Source organism: Gymnodraco acuticeps, unplaced genomic scaffold (assembly GCF_902827175.1).
Source record: "Gymnodraco acuticeps unplaced genomic scaffold, fGymAcu1.1, whole genome shotgun sequence".
Lineage (NCBI taxonomy): Eukaryota > Metazoa > Chordata > Actinopteri > Perciformes > Bathydraconidae > Gymnodraco > Gymnodraco acuticeps.
The window spans coordinates 2081294-2102747 of NW_022989778.1; the positions used below are offsets into that span (position 1 = coordinate 2081294).

Genomic DNA, 21454 nt, shown 5'->3' on the forward strand with positions numbered 1-21454 from the left:
CAATAATAATAATAATAGATTTATTTTGTTAGCGCTTTTACAGGTGCTCAAAGACGCTTTACAGATATAATGAAAAGAAAAGAAATACAATACTTATTTTCCAATGATCTTGGAATTGATGCTCCGTTTAGAAACGTGACTTTCATTACCTTGTAGAAGAGAAGAATGAAGTTGATGGCGAAACACACAAACAGAGCCAGGAAACGCACGTTGTAGAAGTTACGAGCCAGCAAGTTCTGCAGGGGAGAGTTAGATTAAGACCAACTGTTGTGACCTTTATTATCGCCTTTCCACATTTTGAAGACGAGGGCTCACCAGCATCTTGGTGACGAAGATTTTCAGAAAAGCGAAGATGCTCAGCATGAAGGATGGAGACGCGTCTTTGGGGGGACTCGCTTTGGCTTTGGGCTTCTCCTCCGCCACCGGCTCCTTCACCTCCACTTCTTCCTTCTTTGGCTTGTCCTCCTTCTCCTGGTTCTCTGAGCTGTATTCAAAACAGTTGGTTTTATTGTGTAAGGGAATCAATTATTTTCCTCTCACTTAAGTCTACTCACTCTGCTTTCTCCGGTTCGTTCTCGGGGGCTTCAAAAGACTTAGCAGCAGCTTTCTGTAAGGGGAATAAAGTATTTTCATGAGCTGAGAGAAACTAAAGAACAGATATCTACAACTTTTAAAATCATAAATATATTCAACCAGAATCAGGATACTTCATTCATCTTGCGGGAAATTGGGATATGTGAAAGTTTTCTCCACATTCCTTATATAAAACATAAGAAGTTAAAGGTCCCATATTATACTGTTTTTCATCAATATTATAGGACTCAGATATATAGATATACATTGCAGCACTACCCATAATCCCCTCTGTTTCAGCCCTGTTTCCAAAGTGCTGATTCTCTGTCTGTTACTTTAGATGAAAATAAGGACACAATGGTGCTCTAGGAGGAGATTCAGGTGATAAGGTGGGGGGGGGGGGGGGGGATTGGCTAATGGTTACACAAGCCAAAACATCGTGATGACATCATAAAGTGGCCAAAATCTGATCAGCTCATTTTCAGACAGGTTTTTATAGAAATGGATCAGGACAAAAAGAGAGAGAATCTTTTTTCCTGAAACTTTCAGAGTCTCTTTCCACAGAGGGGACACATGTTGATGTAGAAGAGACATGAAGAAGAGGGGACACATGTTGATGTAGAAGAGACATGAAGAAGAGGGGACACATCTTGATGTAGAAGAGACATGAAGAAGAGGGGACACATGTTGATGTAGAAGAGACATGAAGAAGAGGGGACACGTGTTGATGTAGAAGAGACATGAAGAAGAGGGGACACATGTTGATGTAGAAGAGACATGAAGAAGAGGGGACACATGTTGATGTAGAAGAGACGTGAAGAAGAGGGGACACATGTTGATGTAGAAGAGACGTGAAGAAGAGGGGACACATGTTGATGTAGAAGAGACGTGAAGAAGAGGGGACACATGTTGATGTAGAAGAGACGTGAAGAAGAGGGGACACATGTTGATGTAGAAGAGACGTGAAGAAGAGGGGACACATGTTGATGTAGAAGAGACGTGAAGAAGAGGGGACACATGTTGATGTAGAAGAGACATGAAGAAGAGGGGACACATGTTGATATAGAAGAGACATGAAGAAGAGGGGACACATGTTGATGTAGAAGAGACATGGAGAAGTGGATTTTGCATAATAGGTGACCTTTAAAGTCAAAATGTACAAACCTTCTTGTGTTCAGAAGTGGAGATCTCTGCGCTCAGCTCAGAAAAGTCACCCAGGCCGAGCTCCACATGTTTCCCTCCTTCCTTCTTGGGAGCGGACAGCATCTCCAGCATGCTGTCCACTTCTGTTGTGTCTCCTGCAGGTGCCATGGCCGTCTCTAAACCTCCCGACGACTCTATGGCCTCCACTTTCTCTCCTTCAATCGCATCTCCGTGTATACCAAACTGGGTTGGGTCGGGCATGTTCCCGAGGATGTCCGTCACCTTTATGTTCTTAGCCCCCTCAACCAGGCCACCGCCAAACATGGAGGACCAGATGACGTGGAAGAACCCGAAGATGAGTCCGTAGATTCCCTTGAAGAAGCCGGTGAAGAGCATCCAGAAGAAGGAGAAGAAGCCGGTGATGATCTCCTTGATGCTCAGCTTCTTGATTTTCTTGAACTGCTTGGAGAAGTTTTTAATGGATAATGTTTGGCGCACGTTGGAGATCTTCCTCTTGACCGAGCGGCATGCGGTGGTGAAGGCTGAGGCAGACTCCAGGGCGCCCTCTTCCTCTCCACCCAGCTCGTCCAGGAGGCTGTGTGCATCGTCCTCTTCCTCCTCCTCCGGTTGTTCCACCACATCCGGCTCGGAGATCTGCGAGGCCAGCTGCATCTCAAAAATGGTGTCCTCACAGAAATTGACAAACATCTCCATCTTCTCGCTCTCCGTGCCCTCGTTGACCACGTCAAAGATGAACTGACGCTTGGACTCTTTGACCTGCGGCTTCTCCCACTGCTCGCGGCTCGACTCGCTGATCTCGAAGTAAACCCTCTCGATCCGCTTTGCGCTACCCATGATTTCAATACGACCCAGATAGGGCTCGAAGTAGGTGAGTACGCTCCCCGCCAGGTCTAAGAAGGTGGCGAGTCTGGAGTCGTGCGGCATGTGTTCCGACAGGTTGGTCAGCAGCACCGCCACGTTGAAGCCGATATCTTTGGCCGGCTCGTGGAAACGCTCCACAAAGTCAATGTAGTTGAACATGTCATTCTCGTCGGCCTCCGCGCACGAGAGCAGGAACTCAATCTCCGTCTGGCTGTACTGCATCTGGGACTCCATTGACTTCTGGAACTCCTTCTTTGAAATAATGCCCTTGAACTCAGGGTCGTTCTCTTTGAAGGTGTCAGAGGACGTCAGGTCCTTCAGTTTGAGGAACATGTCGAAGAACTTGAGTATCATCTCCACGTTACTGGAAGACTCCACCAGGGTGTCCACCATCTGCTTTCCAATCATTCCATTCACCACGTTACCTAATTTACACAAAGAAAATTATGTTCTGTAAAATACAATGCAGACTTTTACTAGAACTGTGAGTTGTTTTACAAATATTTTGAGATGTTCAATCAAAAGAGTTGAATTGTATTGTAATGTCTTTGTCAGCAGCTCCAGGCTCTTACCCTCTAGCAGAGACAGCAACATGACCACCATATCCTTCTGTAAATCCATCAGCTCCTTCAACAGCTCAGTCTGACTGGCGTCCTACAAGGAGATTATAGTTGTTCTGTTAAAGCTTTGTGCTGATGGAGTTTTCCCCAAACAAAACAAGGTTGTTCGGATCCTTAATATTTACCCTTCAGCAATGCATTATTAATGTTTTAGTGCTATAGGCTTTAACACCACCATGTTTGAAGTATACCATGGTTATTTAAAACAGTATAAACAAGGGATACATATTTCACTTTTAACACACATTGTGTTGTGGGTATTTATGCAATGAACTTTAGGACATTAGCATTGCATCCCTGCATGTTAAATGTTGTTATTATTTAAAACGAGATGCTTTACAAGTGGAATAATCCCAAGGTTTATTGTACCTGAGAAAGCTTCATTTGCATGTTGGCAAAAACATGCAAGAAGCCCACAACTGCGTCCCACAATCTGCTGTGAGCTAAACTCTGCTGGTTCCCAATACACGGGCCCTGAAGGAAAGAGGAGAGAAAATACACATCAGGAAATATTTGATGAAAGTAATTAATTCTTCACATTGTGGATTTAACAATGTTAAAACCTACCTGAATGTACTCAGTCAGTGAGTTGAATATCTGTTTGGCAACAGATAAAGCTTTGGAGAAGTTTAGTCTTCCAGTCTCATCCATGACATCTTTGCCAGAGTAGTACCAGTAGAAGTCACTGATCGATTCCTAAAAGCAAGATCACATTGATACACAATAAGTAAGTAATGGCAAGTACATATGTTGTGCCTTTAGATTTGTGTTTAACACACCTGAAGACGGAGCAGATAGTCAACGGTGCTGATGATGATGTTGACCGTGGTTGTGTTTCCAGTTTGCGTTCTCAGGAAATTCTGGAAATCTGACAGAAAGATACATTTTCTCATCCATGTCCCTCCCTATCTTTTGCATTACCATGCCCTTGTGGCTAATGCGAAATGTTGTTATTCAAACAAAAGGACGTTAAACATTTCAATGAAGAATTATATTAAACCTTACCTCCATTGTGGCCCTCACAAAGAAGTTGCAAAAACCGGAACAGATCTTTAGTAAACTCATCATTTTGTAGCACTTTGGAACCTTAGAGGGAAAAGACATCTTAGTGAATACAACGACCCCGTGCAAATGAACTAAGGTGATTATTTACTCAACATGGAGTCTGATACAGTTATCATTTAAACACCCCTTTGAAGCAATTAACATGAGGCAAGCAAGTCAGGTTTCATGTTGGATGTTCAGGGCCTTTAGATTGCAGGTTCAAAACTGAATCCAAAATGATTTTAATTGAAACAACAACAAAATGCTAGGACATTTCCATAAGCTGTAGGAAGCCTGACAACTTTCACATGTAGGCATGGATTGAGCCCTGATGGAGGGGGTCATTTCAAGAAATAAGCGGCGGACAAACACGGTTATATAACTCACTTAAAAAAAAAAAACCGGGTAATCCAGTTAAAATAGCTAAACGAAATGAGCACAAATACATTTCTGGAAGCAGATAAAACCATGTGAAAGTCAGACGTCTGTATGGAAACCAGCTTTGTGAAAAATCCAAAGCAAGACAAAGCTTTGCTTAGGTTGCGAAAGAGTCCACAGACCTTCAGTCAAACCTTTGAGAGGTGGCACCGATAGCCTTGGAACAACAGATTTGAGCATCAGTAATAGGATTTGCGTTAGTAAATGTTAACATGAAGGGAATGGGAACAAATAACAAACAAACAATGGATTGTTGAAGATCCACCGTGTGTTCACGCTGCATGCAGTTTGTCCCTACAGACATCTGGGTGGGGAGGCTGGGTACCAAATAAAGCAGGGGTATGGACCACAGACGAGACATTCAGAGTGGAAGCATAGCCATATCAGCATGATCTAGGTTTGCTATTTACCCCGCTGATTGTTGACTGCCGTCGATGTTTTTTTTTTTTTAAATGACAGGAAGGAGACAAACAATACACCAAGACATAATCAAAAAGAGAGGACATCCGAGTTACAATACAAAGAATTATGAATATTTTGGCAACGAGTGAAAAACAAAGTCATGCAGTTAAAAATAATAGTTTTAGACGGGGAGCAGGGGAAGTGATAGGCCTGGGTAGTGTCTGGGTTATATTTTAATAGATGATTACAAAATGAGAATTCAGTCATGGTGAAAAATCCATTAAAGTTACAGAGACACGAGTAGTAACAGTGAATTGTTAAACACAGAACTCGGTGGAAATGTTTAGGACTGAATGATGAAAAGACGGACATAGTTGATGTGGAAGCTTTAAGTGATTGTGTTGAGAGATTTGCTTTAATGCTGGACCATGTCCAAAAACCAGATTTGTAGTTTTAACCACTCACAGAACCCCAGCTCTGAAATACAAGACAGGATAAGACATATAAGACAGTCCCATAATACCTTGACAACTCACACCTTCTATTTTCTACCTCAGAAGACGACGTAAAAGACAACACACTGACGACTTCACTGACTGTAACGCAAGCAGCAAACTATCTGATTAATCAAAATCACATTGATAGCAATGCAATTTTTATTATTCATCGACATCGGCCATACATAAATACAGGGTATATGCAGGAATCCTGAAGTCAAATGTAATACCGTTTAAGACCTTTTTTAAGACCCTTTCCATACATTTGAAGACCTCATCGCCACTTTGAGTTTTAACATTGGCGACACTTTACCTCACATTGACTATATACAGTATTGATTGTCCTTCCTGCTTATCTTCCAACCATTTGGACGCAAACTTGCATTTCCCCATAACGATGTTACTTAAAGGTCACATGTCATGGCCATTTCCACTGATCATAATGCCATTGTTGATGTCTACTAGAATAGATTTATAATGTGCAATTTTCCAAACTCACATTGTTTCGCATACAGCATCTCTGTAAACTACGTGTATTCACTCTCTCCACTAAACGGCTCGTTGCAGCTCTTGCCCCCCCCCCCCCCCCCCCTCCCTGTGAGCCCAGTGTGCTCCGATTGGTCGGGACCAGTCGGGACGTTGTGAATCGCGCTGAGCTCCGTGGAGGTGTGATTTCCTTGTTTAGCGATACACAGCGAAACACAGCTGAGCACACACAAAGTCACAGCCGAAGTAAAAACAATAAGTGTGGCTTGATATTGAGTAAGAAAAAGGTTGATAAACGCTGTGAGAATGGGTCTGCAGAGAGAATGGGTCTGCAGAGAGAATTTTGCCGCGATCCCAACTGTCTGTTATCAGCCTGCAGCCAGGGAGGAGAGATCAGCAGAGCTGCCTGCACTGAGTGTGTGAGGAAGTCCGTGGATTGGTCAATTTGGACCAATCAGCGGGGGCTTAACGTAACGGCTCCGCGGACGTAACGTAACGGCTCCACGGATTGGTCCATTTCGTTCCGGGGACGACATGACGTCATGATGTACCAGGAAGAATCAAATGGACAGTGACGTATCTCCAACGAGGCGTTTTGGGGAGGTATTTTCTGTTTTAGAGTTTTACTCCCTACATGGTGTACTTTGAGGGTTTTGACTCTGCACACCGTTTACATGCATAAAAACCTTCATAACACACAAGGGGACGGGTAATAACCGGAAAAGCATGACACGTCAACCGGCGTAAACGGACCTTCGCGCGCTATCAAGCATTGAGCGCGCGATGTCCTGTTCAGATGACGTCAAACCCAACGGGATGCCATATATAAACTACACAGAATCACACTACATACCTACGCAATGATTACATTCAAGCAGACTGTAGAATACAACCTCTTTGGACAATTGATATACTTATTGAAAACAAGATACAACATTTAATACCTTGGAAAATGCCGTTTTTAAGACCCCGCGGACACCCTGAAATTACTACTTATTAGGAACTAGCATTGATTAACAGCTTTAATAGGACACCAAGGATATACAGTTGTCATGGTTCAGCATTATAAGGGGAGGGGGAAAGGATAGGGTCTTTTGTTTCCTATTCTAAAGTAAAGGTTTTCTTTAACAGTAAGGATCTACTGATCTTTAATCAAAAATGTGATGCTCAGAAGACTAATGAACGGGTTTCATCAAACAGCTGATTTTATAAGACTTCCTCAACTTACTTGAACCTTCTTCTGACACCATGCCAAGTCCTTCTGCTTTGTTCTGCCTCTCAAATGCATTCAAGTCCAAGACACTAAGGGAAATAAACAAACAAGTGATATAGAAGTACTTGATGTCTGCACAGAAATTCCTTTTTGTGGTATAGATAATATAACAGCACCTGCAAGACTGCATCAGTCCTGAGAGACCCTTGAAAAAGCCTGCATCTCTTTTCTCTTTCAGGTAATCCAGCATTTTCTGGAAAAAGAGATTAAATGCATTACACCATTTAACTATCAAAAGAATATATGAATATGTTGTGAGTATTTACAGTATGTTGATGAATGGATGGATTGTATGATGACAGTGATACAGTTAAAAGGACAAATAGATAATTATAGTTGAATATTTGAGCTGTATAATCTCACCTGCTGCACTTGCACATTGCCGCCATTTAAGATGGAGATTCCCAGTTTGAGGGTGCAGGTCACCATGGGGCCCAAACGACCTGATGAAGGAGTGGCGTAAAATAAAATAATTCAGAAGCAGGTTTGTCTGATAATAAACTAATCCCTGCAACAAGTCAGAACTTTTGCAAAATCAAATGTGTGTGTGTTTGTAATAATCTGGCAGTGGCTCAGTCAGTACGGGCTTGGACTGTGAGCCGTAGGGTCGCCGGTTCAAGTCCCCGAACAGACCTAAATATGGAGTGTGGACTGATACTTGGAGAGGTCCCAGTTCACCTTGAGCAAGGCACCGGACATCCCCCTTCCTTTAACTGACGCTCAAGTGCCCTTATGTATTGTTCTGTATTTTTTGAAGAGTGCTTGAACTTTGTTTTATTTTGTTGAAATGATAAGTTAACTTTCCGGAAGTCATGTGACCTCTAGCCCCGGATGTTTATATTGTGTTTGTGAGAGAGTAAAAGGGCGCTAAAAGTGTCAACGATGTAATAACATAATTCTACTGCTGGTCTACTAGGCGAACACGTTTTCACGGTGTTTCATAATTGTACAAAGAAGAAAAGAAACGTGATTGTGGACATCAGTTCGATGTGTAATGTTGTTCTTTCAAGACAAGAGTAGTTACACTTCCCCCCCCCCCCCCACTCCCATTGCTCCCCGGGCGCTGTACAATAGCTGAATGTCACTGTGTGCTCTGCATGTGTGACCATTAAAGAGGGGTTTCATTCCTCCGATTCTCGATTCTAATGGCAAGGTTACATTTAAAAAGGTATCAAAACACACTTTTAGCTCCTTAGGGTTAGCAGTAAAATAGTCTAATAAGTATGAATTGTTGTCCCTATTTTCATCAGCACTGTAAAACATGCATTTGGACCTCATGGGACCCCATGTCATTTTGAGATACCTCAAAAGAGTCAAACGTATATGGAGCTAGAACACCAAGGTGAACCTCTGAAAATTATGGCAGCAAATTAAATGTAAACTAATATCGAAAAAAAAAGGGTTCAAGAGGTTGAAGAGTCAACGCAAATGCCGTCTTCAGGGGAAAATGCTTTTAAAGTAACAGAATCATTTTCTTTAAGCTGCCGGCAGAATGTTGAAGCACAGGAACGTTGAGCAATCGTTTAACATCGTTACCTTTACTGGCGCTGATCATCTGCAGCACCATCTCTGCGGCCCCGCGGGCGTGCAGCCTCATCTGCTGATACAGGATCTTCTGCTTTTCCATCTCTTTTTCCTGAGCCACACACACAGCAGCCACGATGATCAATCAGCATGAAGCTCTTTGTTTCTTCACAGGTAACAGATATTAACGTTTCTGGTGAACGGTGAGTTATTGGCTAAAGGACCAGTGCGAGAGCATACCTCAAAAGTCTTTTCTTTCCCTTCTACTTCCTCTTCTTCTTCTTCGTCCTCATCATCCTCTGCACAGCTCTGAAGACACAAAAGTCAACATTCATTCACAACTCAATTTTCATGTTAACTCAAGTCTTACTAGATTTATTTTTGCATAAAAAGAACTTGGTACTACCTTCGCCATCATGTCTGCATACGCTATATACAAAGGGTCTTCTTCCAAGTAACTAAAAATAAGTGAAAGGTAAGTCACAATTTATAAAGTCAACCATAGATATTCAAACTATATTTTATACGTTTTAACACAACATGCAAAAAGAGTACGCACTGCAACTATGGATTATTTGTATCATCTATCAATCCTTTGATTATTTACTCGATTAATGAATTAGTTGTTGGTCTATAAAAAGTGATAAACTGATGAATCTTAACTTTTCCTAGAGAATCATTTATTAACTCGACAGCATTTTAAAAGCATGCTCATTGTAACATTGACTCTCATGTTCAGTGGTTGAACTCCCTCACCTTCTCTCTGTCAGAGCGTTGTGGCTGAAGTGGAGGATGAGTTGGTGGAGAGGGTCTGGTTGGACCTCAGCCACCCTCCTCTTCCTCTTCCTCCACAATTTTCATCGGGGTTTTCTGCAGGAGTCCACAGGTGTGAATAGTTAGCTCTGCCCAAGTCTGATCTGATCATTAATCGTCCCTCTCAGGAAATATCTTTGTTTTGAATCTTCACAAACTTACTGACCATTGTGCACATTAACACATTTATCAAAAACATTCAACTAGCACCGGCATGCAGATGAGTTTGCCATGTTCAGGTGATCCGTGGAAAGGACAGGGCGAGGAAGTTAAGAGTGGAAGATGAACAGCACTGGAAACATTTCTCAAATACATGCAAGTTACAGCAAACAGATGCAAGCAGTCAGCACATTGGTGATATGACTGAACATGGAGAATGACCCTGACGGTATAAGAGCCTGACAACAACTACACAAACTAAGCTGACAGATTTGTAAAATAAATCTGACACTAATAAAAATAACCTTCCCCAACAACAAGCTGCTGTATCTAAGCTGTGCTTAATTCAATGGTTTTTGTGTCTTGATGAATTTGCTAGATCTAATATGAAATGTGATCTCCACGTCACTACGCGAGCATGCCACTGACGTCACGGCCACAGAACGTACTGTAACGCCACCTTCACACTTTCACTACAGACTTACAGAGTACAGCGAAAAGACAACTGATGGGTTGGATCCAGATCTGACAGCCAAACAGCTAGAGACTCCTAGTGAATGGCCCTCCTTACCACTGCGGTCAGAAAGGCAAAGCCTGCTTTTCTACAGCTGTGAGCGCCGGAGCTGGCCCTGTGTCTCCTGAGTTGGTCATGCAGCCTCTGACCCCTGACGGATCTCAGTTTGGATGCTTTTGCGCGCCTAGAGCGGGGGCCGCCCCTGGGTGCTTTGGGCGAGGTCCCCACCCGGGCGCGCTCCCAAGGCTCGACGGGCGCGGAGCTAAAGAAGCATTCGGCAGACAGGACTGGCAGAGGGGGGCCAACGCAGGGCACGTGGGGCAAGGGCAAGGCGAGCCCAGTACTTACTGCCAGATCCTGAACTAGCTTCTCCTCAAAGGAGTATTCCTCTGCCTCTATCCAAAGTCTCTGATAGGCCGGGATGAAGAAGTTGATAGCGCGATGCCTGGGGAGGGGGGAGGTATGGAGGGGAGTGGGGAGGGAGGTAGAGTGGCATTAGGGCGGGTACTGGTGAGTTTTTGGAGGAGACAGGAAGGAGAGATGTCAGGGGAAGGAAGGGGTTACAGGAAGTGCATTTCAGGCAGGGTGGTGATTGGTCAATGTGGGACCCACTGGCTCTTCTGACTGGTCATATTTGGTCTATAAAACAACTGCAGTTATTTTTGTAAAGTTGTAAAATTCATTAGAGGAGCATGCACATTTTAGGGGGGATGTGCAGTTTTCCAACAAATCAGTGCTTTAACAGATTTTCTTTGTGCAATTTTTTGAATTGATATCATATATTTTCGTTGACAAAGCTGCACAGATATGTTGTAAAACTGCACAACCTTCGGCAAAATGTCAAATAAAGAAATCATCATAATGGCAGGAAGCAAAATAACATAAAACAACTTTAATACTGTATATTACTATTAATTTAATTTATTTCTTTCTTTCTGTCTTTCTTCTTCTCTCCTTTCTTCATTCCTTCCTTCAGAGTACACCTGAAATGAGACAAAAGCCTGCAGCTCGCAGTTTGTTTCCACTTTCCAAATAAGTTTGTTACAGTCAATTCTTTGGCTCTTTCTAGCTGACCAATCAGAATCAACAGTGCAGAAACAATTGGTTGCTGGGCAGAGTTCAGTCCACAGCCTGGTGGATGAAGGGGGGGTTGAACAGATGAAGCATTCGCCCTGTAGTTTCACTTTACCGTCAGCAAGGAGAACAGGCGGTCAAAGCTGGAGGCTTTGAACGCCCTTTCCAGCCAAACCTCCCGATAGCCATTCAGGAAGTAATTATTATTTTTGTATCTGAGGGAGGATGAGGTAGTATTATGCAAGAAAACAAACCAGAGGAGAGAATGTCATTAGGGCGACGATGAGGGGTTTACATGGGCACACAATCAAGAAAAAGAATGCCCATGATTACTTGGTGGTTGATTGTTATGTACGGTTAGATTGAAACAAAACAATGTCTATTTCATTATTGACATTGTATATATACGTTTCAGAAATCCACACAAAGTGTAAAGAAACCCCTCACCTAGGTAGATTGTAGAGAGGAGCCATCCGGAAACAGGCCACCACAGCACGCTTACGCTGTTTGGACAGCAGCTTATGGAACACAAGCTTCTTATTCCTCAGAGGCTGCTCCACCTGAGGGACGAGACGAAAATGGGAAGGTGCTTGAAACTGTATTATGTAACAGAAAATACTAAACTTAAAATTGTATAGAAAACTGAAAACAGCATATTCTAATCTTCTATTTCTTATCTTCTCATTTCTGCCAATAGTATATATTTTTTAATCCTTTAGCATTTACACATATATGTTTTATTTTAGTATTGCTATTCTTCTTTTTCATTTGAATTGTTATAATTATTTATTATTACATAAGTGTTTTTAAGTTACTTTTTAAATATTACTATCGCTCCATGTATAGAGGTATTCACTATGTACATTTACCTGCGTTAAATATTATTAAAAGCAACTTATAACCGAATGATTTAAAAGATAAAACAAGTGAATCATAGTCATTTTTTTCTGAAAACAGCAACTAATAAATTAGCATAGAAGAGGTGTTTAATTTCTGTAGATTGTTTAATAATCCACCACTTGAAAGTACTCACATAATTAGAACACTCACATAAGCAACCTTTTGTTCCCTTGCCTATAATGTCTTACCCAAGTAATTACTGTTGTGTCAAATTATCTTTGATCTACTTCTACATATGAAAAGCAATACTGCAGATGCCTTTCTTTTTCATCCTGTGACGTATTGCTGTGAGAGCTGTGTGTCTACCTGCTCCAGGTGGAAGACAGCAGCTGAGATGCTCTGCACTCGGTACACGGTGTGTTCTAAGTTAGCGGGTTCCTCGCTCTTCACCACCACGTCTTTGTACAGGTTCATCTGCCACTGGACCGCCGGGTCTTCACACTACAGCACAATAACATCCAAATCAATAGATAAACAGCAGCTTTGAAAGTATATTACTCAAACCGCACACAAAACACTATCTCACCTTGTCCTGGAGATGGAAATTCAGGCGCAAGTGTTCCTTCACCTCGTCATCTGTGTCTTTCTATGAAGGGTATTCAAAAGAGAGAAAATGCAATGCAGTGTCAGTACAGTCATCCTTAATATAGCTTTCATATTTGTAGTTCCATAAACACTGAATGCCGATTGCACCAAAGATAATTGACCTCTGACTGACATAATGAAATAGAAGCTGAGGTCTGTAAAGCCAATAAAGACAATAGTGACCACTGTGAGTTAAAGTACAGGGAAGAGGCACCACTCTGGCTTAATCTAGATCAGTGGTTCTCAAACTTTTTCTGTCAGGCCTCCCCTTTGGAGAAAAAAAAAGTCGGGCCCCCCCCAACACAAATAGTCAGGCTCAGTGGCGGCGCCAAAGATTTCTTTTGGGGGTGCTGTGGGGTAGCTTGACGTTTCATAGAGGGTGCTCAAACATTTAGGGTTTCCCATTAATGTACCGGGCGCTACAGTGGAATGTTCTACTGCAACAATCCCCACGCAAATACACAGTGTACCCGTGACTGTTACAATGAAGGCTCGATAATCAGCTCACGGCATATAGGTGTAAGCAGGGGTAAAGTGCTATTTTTATAGGTGGTGTGTGGACCTCACATAGGGGGGTCCGGGGCAAGCTCCCCCGGGAAGATTTATTTTTAAATATTGAAGTTAAAAGCATCAATCTGGTGCACTTTGAGAGCAAAATTAAGAGATCTATGGATACCTCTCTCAACACCCATATGAAACAGAACTGTTAACAGATTTACTTTTTCTTTATGGATATTTTACAAATCACCCTTTTAAACTTTATTCTTTTTTTACTGTCATATAGTATTTCATACCTGTTTTTCATTTATTCTCTTATTTTTGTATAACTATAATGATCATATACAGTAAACGTGTGCCTCGGAAATCATTTTTTACATTAATGGTGACTAAAACATTTGAGACCCACTGAGATAACACTGACAGAGTCCTTTAGCTGTATACCAAGGCGGTTATGCCATCACTTACTGTACGGAGGCTCAGTCACTGGTACTTTTTCATTTACAAAGCCATGTTGGATAAACTACCATCTTATATCTGCTCCCTGATCTCTCTGCGAATTGAAAGTACTTATTGCCTGAGATCGCATGCTGTGGTTTTATTAAATGTGCCAAGTGCTAGGACTGTCTTAGGGAAGAAAGCTTTTAGATGTGCAGCTCCACTAACTTGGAACAGTCTGCAAAAAGAATGGAAAATTACCAAGCTAGTACCACTACATGTTTTTAAAGCTCGGTTGGATGCTACACAATCAGATGCTGTTGGTACCTGTACTTGTGGTTAAATATGTAAATTGTAATCCCTGTACATTTTGCTGTATGATGTCCTTTTGTTGTTCTGTTGTTTATGTTTTCTTGTGGAACCTACTGCTGCAGGTCTCCCTTGAAAAAGAGATCATTGATCTCAATGGGATTTCACCTGGATAAATAAAGGTTTTGAATTGAATTGAATTTTAGCTCACTGAGTCTCTTAGTCTGACAGGAGAGGACTCTCCTCCACTTTGTTGTTGACAAAACTCCTTATATCTGTTAGCGTAGCTCGCTAGCACCAGAAGCTAACAACAACGATCTCCACCGGTGCGCTCTCTCTCGCGCACACACAAATGGCGCGGCACACACACACAACACACACACACACACACACACACACACACACACACACACACACACACACACACACACACACACACACACACACACCACACACACACACACACACACACACACACACATCACACACACACACACACACAACACACACACACACACACACACACACACACACACAACACACACACACACACACACACACACACACCACACACACACACACACACACACACACACACACACACACACACACACACACACACACACACACACACACACACACACAAGCTTTAATGAAACACACACACACGAGCTTTAATGAAACACAGAGACCCAGACGTAATAGTACTGTACTGCATCATATTATTTTCGAATCCATTTTTCAAATTATGAATTTTTTTTTTTTTTTATAACCATTTTTCCTCCTGGTCTCTCGCGCCCCCCCTGGCATGCCTCTGTGCCCCCCAGGGGGGGCGCGCTCCCCACTTTGAGAACCACTGATCTAGATCAACTGGTCAACCCTCGGGACCCACTTTTTTCCTTTGTCAATAAATAGCGACCCGAAATTTTGAACCACTCAAATCTATCTAACAAAAATTCGTTTTTTGCTTTTCAGCACATCATATTAATTACAGTGAAGTAGCCTACAGTGCATATATCCCTTATATCCCTTCACAGAACTAAAGTATGCTTTTAAAAAAGGTTTAATGAGATGATGGAATCAAAGCTGAACTGTAACATAAAAAGGCACACATGCTGAAAACCCAACCCCAGAAGGGGTGTCTGGGGGGATTACTTTACATTGTGGGTAAGGGTAGATAGCCCCCATTGTTCTGTGACCTGTCAATCATCAAACCGGGGGTCATGTTTCATTAGGTGTTCATTTTTATCTGAAGTTGTACCCATGGGTGTATAAAGAATAGTTATACCGCAAAGTTATTCTCAGTGGGGACTTCCGGAAACAATCTTGATTCTGATTGGCCAGAAGACTCGAAAAAACATCAGCAAAGATGTTTTATTGAGAAGATGATCACTACGTGACAGAAGTTTTCAAAGCCGTTTATGGTCTCCGGTATTTACTGTCCAACGCACAGCGATAGAACATTTGGCCTTCAAAATAAAAGTTTGACTTCCCCCCCCCCAAAAAAAAGACATTTTTCTTTTTCAATTATTTTTTTCTCACACATCTGCGGCCCACTCGAAACGGGTCCTCGACCCACTTTTGGGTCGCGACCCACCAGTTGAGAACCACTGATCTACAGTATATGTACGGTTAGATGATTTAGAAAGTTGAACTTTTCTAAAAAGGTACAAATTAATCTATGATTGAATCAAATGATAAGACCTTTAAGATAAGGCCCAATAAAATGACAGAGTAATAAGAGATAGAGTACATGTGGGACATACAGCATAAACAAGTGAACTTTCAAATGAAACTAGGTCGTGTTTTTGCCAGCTCACCAGACTGTAGCGTATCTTGGCGAGGGAGATGAGCTCCTGATCTCCGGGCGTGCACATGTTGAGGCCGATGGGCAGCAGCTTCTTCAGCGCCGCCACGATCAGCGACGTCTGGACGGAGTAATACTCGCCGCGGCGCCGCTTGTGTTTCCTCTCCTGGTCGCCTCCTGACTACAAAGAGAAAGAAGACAATGATATCATGACAACACACTGCTGTTTTCCCTACAATAGCTTCATCTTGTCCTATATTTTATTTTAAATGTAGAATTATCCTATTTTATCTACTTGTTGGCTTGTTTTATGTCAATGTTATAATTGTTTGCTTTTATGTAGAGCACTTTGTTGTGCATGACCAGCACTATAGAAAATAAGATCCATTACTACAAACTGCATTTTATGCCATTTTCCAAAAGTTGTACTCGACCAAACAGGAATACAAAAAAGTAGTATGAATTGTTTTTGACTGCCTAAATAGAAATTAAAGTGTATTGAATCCATAAAGGCAAAATGCTTTTTATTCAACTAGGCAAAGCTAAGAGACTTTACCGTCATATTTCCAAATAAGCACTCAAATACAATTTAGACAGCACAAGAAGGGTGTTTCACCTCTGAACAATCAATTAGGATTAATTACATACCATACACATACCAAGTCTTTCTACATAAATCAGACCTTCAAGATCAATAGCAGAGGTTTTTCTTTTTCAACTGTGACCTAGCGCGTAAAAATACCTTGCAAATAAATAAAACTCTTCGGGTCTGCCAAAACAAATAAACAACAAACACTCACAGTGACAGCTAGCTGAGTGGCTGCTGCACCAATCACTGTCAACATCCAGATATATGACCCACCTACTGTATAACCCAACTATGGTAAATATCCTCATAACGTGTTGTAAACCCTCGCTGTAAAGGGGCATTTAAGAGGTGTGAACTCATACAGTTGAATTGAAGAACATCCTACATCTACATACCCCGCTTGTTCAGCACGTGTCAGGGAATCGATTAAACACACAGGAAAAAAGCTGAGAAGGACTTTCCCTTTCATTATGAGAGTCTGTGAAATACACTAGAAAGAAATGGAGCCATTCCCTGTCGGGAAATATTCAGGTTGTGTTCACCTTTTCGCAGTGGCGAGCCGTCAGGGCCCTCTAGACAAGATATTCTACAAAATAATATTTTAAAACATTAAAAATATATATATTTATTTTAATATTTTTTTAGTTATATTTTTCATTAGTTTTACCAAAATAACTTGATTTAATTGTATTTAAAATAACATTTCCAAAGAAATAAATCCTTAAAATCTGCCTATTCAGTTTCTGTTTGAATGTGAAGGGTTGAAGGAAAGAAGCTCCTTTAGCCGTCTCTGCGAGTTACTGTGAAGAGAGGAGCTGATTGGTGGTCCTGCTGTAAATTCACAGAGGGGCCCGCTATAGTAACTGAACGAGAGAGTAATGTCAAATGACAGTACAATTGACCAATCATATCTTCCCTCTAAATGAGTGGGTTTTATTTTCGTGGACTTTATGACAAGTTCTGCCCGCTGTGAAACTTGTCTTGTTTCCATAGCAACAACAACTTCCTGTCAACAGCATAAACTCGCCTTCAAAAGAAAAGCATGCCAAATTACACTGAAGACATACAACTGCAACGAAAGTAACAAACACAATGCAATATCCTTTTCAATTTCAAAGAACACAAATTGGGTTATTTACAGGTGATGTTTTGTGTGGTAGAGGGTCACTTTCATTGATGCGTTTTGCACCCCGGGCCGTTATTTTGATATTTAGCTGAAGTATACGCTGTGACGTAATAACTCTTATTTAATTTTTTTTCCGAGGGAAGGGGTGGGGGTCAGAGGGCCTAGGTATAAAAGTCACGGCTCGCCACTGGCTTTTCGAAAGTGGTGACGCAGTGAAGAGGACAGCAGGAAGTGAGACAAGTCAAAATGAAACCCAGAGAGAAGTAAGAGGTACCCTGATCACCGCCTGGGTGAATTACAGGGCAAATGTGGTACAAAAGAGCTTTAGTTTATCATAATGACAAAACATGTCACTCAGTGCAACAGTTTGGGTCATTGGGGAGTTTATTATAGTAACAGGTCCACATTGTAGCTATATGGAAGGGATGAATAAGACGATACCTGGCTGTGATTGGGATCAATTCCTTGTTGTTCTTGGGCTTTTAATGACATTAGGAAACAACAGAATAATTTTGCCCTTGTATTGACCCATATCATATGTCACTTCTATTTGATTTACCTTGGACATCTTCGCCTTGCCCTCTCCAGTCAGGAAGCCCAGATTGTTGATCTCATTCTGAACCACAAAGTTTTGCTCCTCACGTTTGAAGTTCTGGATTCAGAGGACAATAAAAAGAGGTTAAACAGGAAAGCCTTCCTCATGAAGCAGTATCCTTAAATCAAATGGTGGTATTGAATTCAGAGACTTACATGGGACTTGCACCAGAGGATGAAGATCTCAGCCACCATCCTGAAGAGCTCAGTGGAGTCTGCATCCGGCTCCTTCAGCCACCTGGACCTGGAATCAACCAAAAACATTTTCAATAGGGTTACACTTAGTTTAACTACATCTGATCAGGACATCAAAATGAAAAAATCTGTGTGATAAAGCTCAGATAATAGAGAAAATATTCACATCTTAAACTGAGCAAACCAATGCTTACTAAATCAATATCCTCCAATTCATTTTTGTAAATAAATACATATCTTTCTTTTCCAGTACCTGTTGTTGTCCACGTAACGGATGAGCATGGGGTAGAAGGCATAGAGGTCTCTGCAGAGCACGGCAAACTCATCCAGGATGAGCAGCTCGGCCTCCTGGGTGTCACCTTTACTGTCGGCCTTCAGCAGCTCCTCTTCACCCACAACCTTTAAATGCATCACATCAACAACTCATCTCCGGCAATCCAATTTTTATTCTCCTCACACATGACCCCTTTCAACTCAGTGGTAATAACCTCCTCCCTGTAAACTCTCACAGTGAAGTTAGTGAGGAAGTGTTACTCTCTGTAGGTGATGGGACTCAACATAATGTTCTTAGACTAGCTCATATATATATTAGGGCTGTCAGTCGATTAAAATATTTAATCGCGATTAATCGCATGATTGTCCATAGTTAATCGCGATTAGTCGCAAATTAATTGCAACATTTTTATCTGTTCTAAATGTAGAGGAATATTTTTCAAGTTTTTAATACTCTTATCAACATATGAGTGGACAAATATGCTTTATGCAAATGTTTATTATCATTTGAACAATGACAAATATTCTCATGAATATGAAACACAACAACCTCTGAACCTCTCTCATACAATAATACAATAGGTGTGTGTGTGTGTGTGAGTGTGTGTGTGTGTGTGTGTGTGTGTGTGTGTGTGTGTGTGTGTGTGTGTGTGTGTGTGTGTGTGTGTGTGTGTGTGTGTGTGTGTGTGTGTGTGTGTGTGTGTGTGTGTGTGTGTGTGTGTGTGTGTGTGTGTGTGTGTGATGGATCGTTGGGTGCAACTCAAGGCATATGCTCGAACCGGAGCTGCCTGGACGCTGCAATCATGTTGCGCACTATCCGTGCTGAGTGTGCTGACTTTTCGTACAATGTCCCACTGTCTGGCTTCCTGCATAAAGTCAAGTGCTCGGCGCAGTTGTGGCGAAATGTCGCTCCTCTGTTTTCATTTAAACAGCTCCATATCCGTTATCGCAGCTAGCTAGCACCAGATACTAACAACAACAATGCACGTAAGGTCTCTCTCTCGCTTGCTGGGGCCACACATACACACACCCTCCCGGTCCTCCCAACAGCCAGTCGGTGCCTGCCGGTGAGCGTGGAAGTGTGGTCTGCCACAAGCGGGCGGCAGGAGCGGGGCTGTCAGCATCAGCTTGTAGATGGTATTTTAAACTCGATGCGCTCTGAAACTACGGGGCGGCCGAGGAAAAAAAAATACACATGCGTTAATCGCGTTAAAATAATAAGTGGCGTTAATTTTTTTTTAACGCGTTAACTTGACAGCCCAAATATATATATATTAGGGCCGGGACTTTAACGCGTTAATTAAGATTAATTAATTACACAAAAATTAACGCGTTAAAAAAATTAACGCATTTTAATCGCACTTATTTTTGCACCGCGGAACGTTTCTCACTGGATGAGTTTCAGGCGTACCGATTATACTGGAGCACCAACTAACGTTCATGACTTCAGACAACAACAAACCACAGTGAACAACAGTGGGAAATGTTGTTTTGAAAAACGGACGGATGGAAGCGTCGATAAGAGCACGGTTGTGTGCAAATTATGCAAAAAGGAATTCGCATATCACCGCAGCACATCAAGCCTCAAGTATCACCTCAATGTAAAACATATAGCAGCTAGCGTGGACGTTAGCCTCTTTTATCGCGTTCACACCAAAAAGAGCCGGTACTAAAATTAGTTCATGAGAACCTTTTTATCCCCACGAAAGTCCCTGCTAGAGAGCAGAGAGCTGCTAGAGAGCAGGGACTTTCGTGCGGCTCTCTTGTGAGAAAAGAGCTATATTTCTGATTGGCTGGGCGGATTGCAAACCACGCCCCGTAAAACTCCCAAAAAGTTTTGTGAAGCCGCCATTTTATTATCCTCGCATTAGCATTATTAGCATTAGCATTATCCCAGCGCAGAAACGCAGAGAGACTAACTTATGGCAACACAAAATAAAACATGGGAGCGGTGGAGATGAGGAGGTGTCGGCGTTCTGGCGATTTACTCGGAAGGCTTCAGTAGAAGCTGCTGGGACTCCCAGCAGCTTCTACTGAAGCCTTCCCCAACTCCGGGGACCTCCGGCCGGGGACTTTGGGCGGCAGTATACGCCGTGAAGTGGTTTGCGGCCTGCCAGTAAACCCAAAGCAGAAGAAGAACAAGTGACGTCAGCGGCTTCATTTGCCTAATCCACCCTCAGGTTCAAAGAGTTCTCATGAACTAAGTTCTCATGAACCTTTGTGGGAAAAGTACTGCGGTTGTGAATGCGCCCTAATGGTATACTAAAATCCATGTGAAAAAAATTGCTTCTCACTGTTCTCAGGTCAAATATTTATGTGATTAAAAATGCGATTAATTTCGATTAATTAATTACAAAGCCTCTAATTAATTAGATTAATTTTTTTAATCGAGTCCCGGCCCTAATATATATATATATATATATACTATAAATACAGCTGCTTATGATGGAGTCAGCTAAAATCGACTTTAATCACAGGTGTCACTTAGCAGTGGATACAGTGTGCTGCTGTTACGCCATGTACATTATATTTTAAGCTCTCACCTTCACCGTCTTGTTCCTCAATTTCTCCAAGGTGGGCAGGAAGTGGGTTCTCAGCAGATGTGCTCCCGCCTTGCAGATGATTGGCTGAGAGTAGACTGGACAGAGACAATGGAAAAATATATATTTTGGACATCTGAGAAAATGATGCTTTCAAG

The 21454-nt window shown here is 42.0% G+C and overlaps 1 protein-coding gene across 1 annotated transcript in view; it reads right to left on the reverse strand.

Moving 5' to 3' along the window:
* Positions 1-21454, reverse strand: part of ryr3 (ryanodine receptor 3) — a gene marked incomplete at its 5' end in the record, with an annotated part of 47797 nt that overhangs the window by 19417 nt on the left and 6926 nt on the right. The window contains 27 exon segments of the mRNA XM_034221022.1: positions 150-236; positions 316-484; positions 555-607; positions 1738-3023; positions 3171-3252; positions 3588-3692; positions 3786-3914; positions 3998-4086; positions 4224-4304; positions 5111-5125; positions 7314-7387; positions 7475-7551; positions 7722-7801; positions 8895-8994; positions 9123-9191; positions 9289-9340; positions 9639-9712; positions 9714-9752; positions 10717-10813; positions 11890-12002; positions 12649-12783; positions 12869-12928; positions 15993-16160; positions 18254-18346; positions 18445-18532; positions 18737-18882; positions 21300-21394. Of these exon segments, the coding sequence (XP_034076913.1) occupies positions 150-236; positions 316-484; positions 555-607; positions 1738-3023; positions 3171-3252; positions 3588-3692; positions 3786-3914; positions 3998-4086; positions 4224-4304; positions 5111-5125; positions 7314-7387; positions 7475-7551; positions 7722-7801; positions 8895-8994; positions 9123-9191; positions 9289-9340; positions 9639-9712; positions 9714-9752; positions 10717-10813; positions 11890-12002; positions 12649-12783; positions 12869-12928; positions 15993-16160; positions 18254-18346; positions 18445-18532; positions 18737-18882; positions 21300-21394 (3656 nt within the window).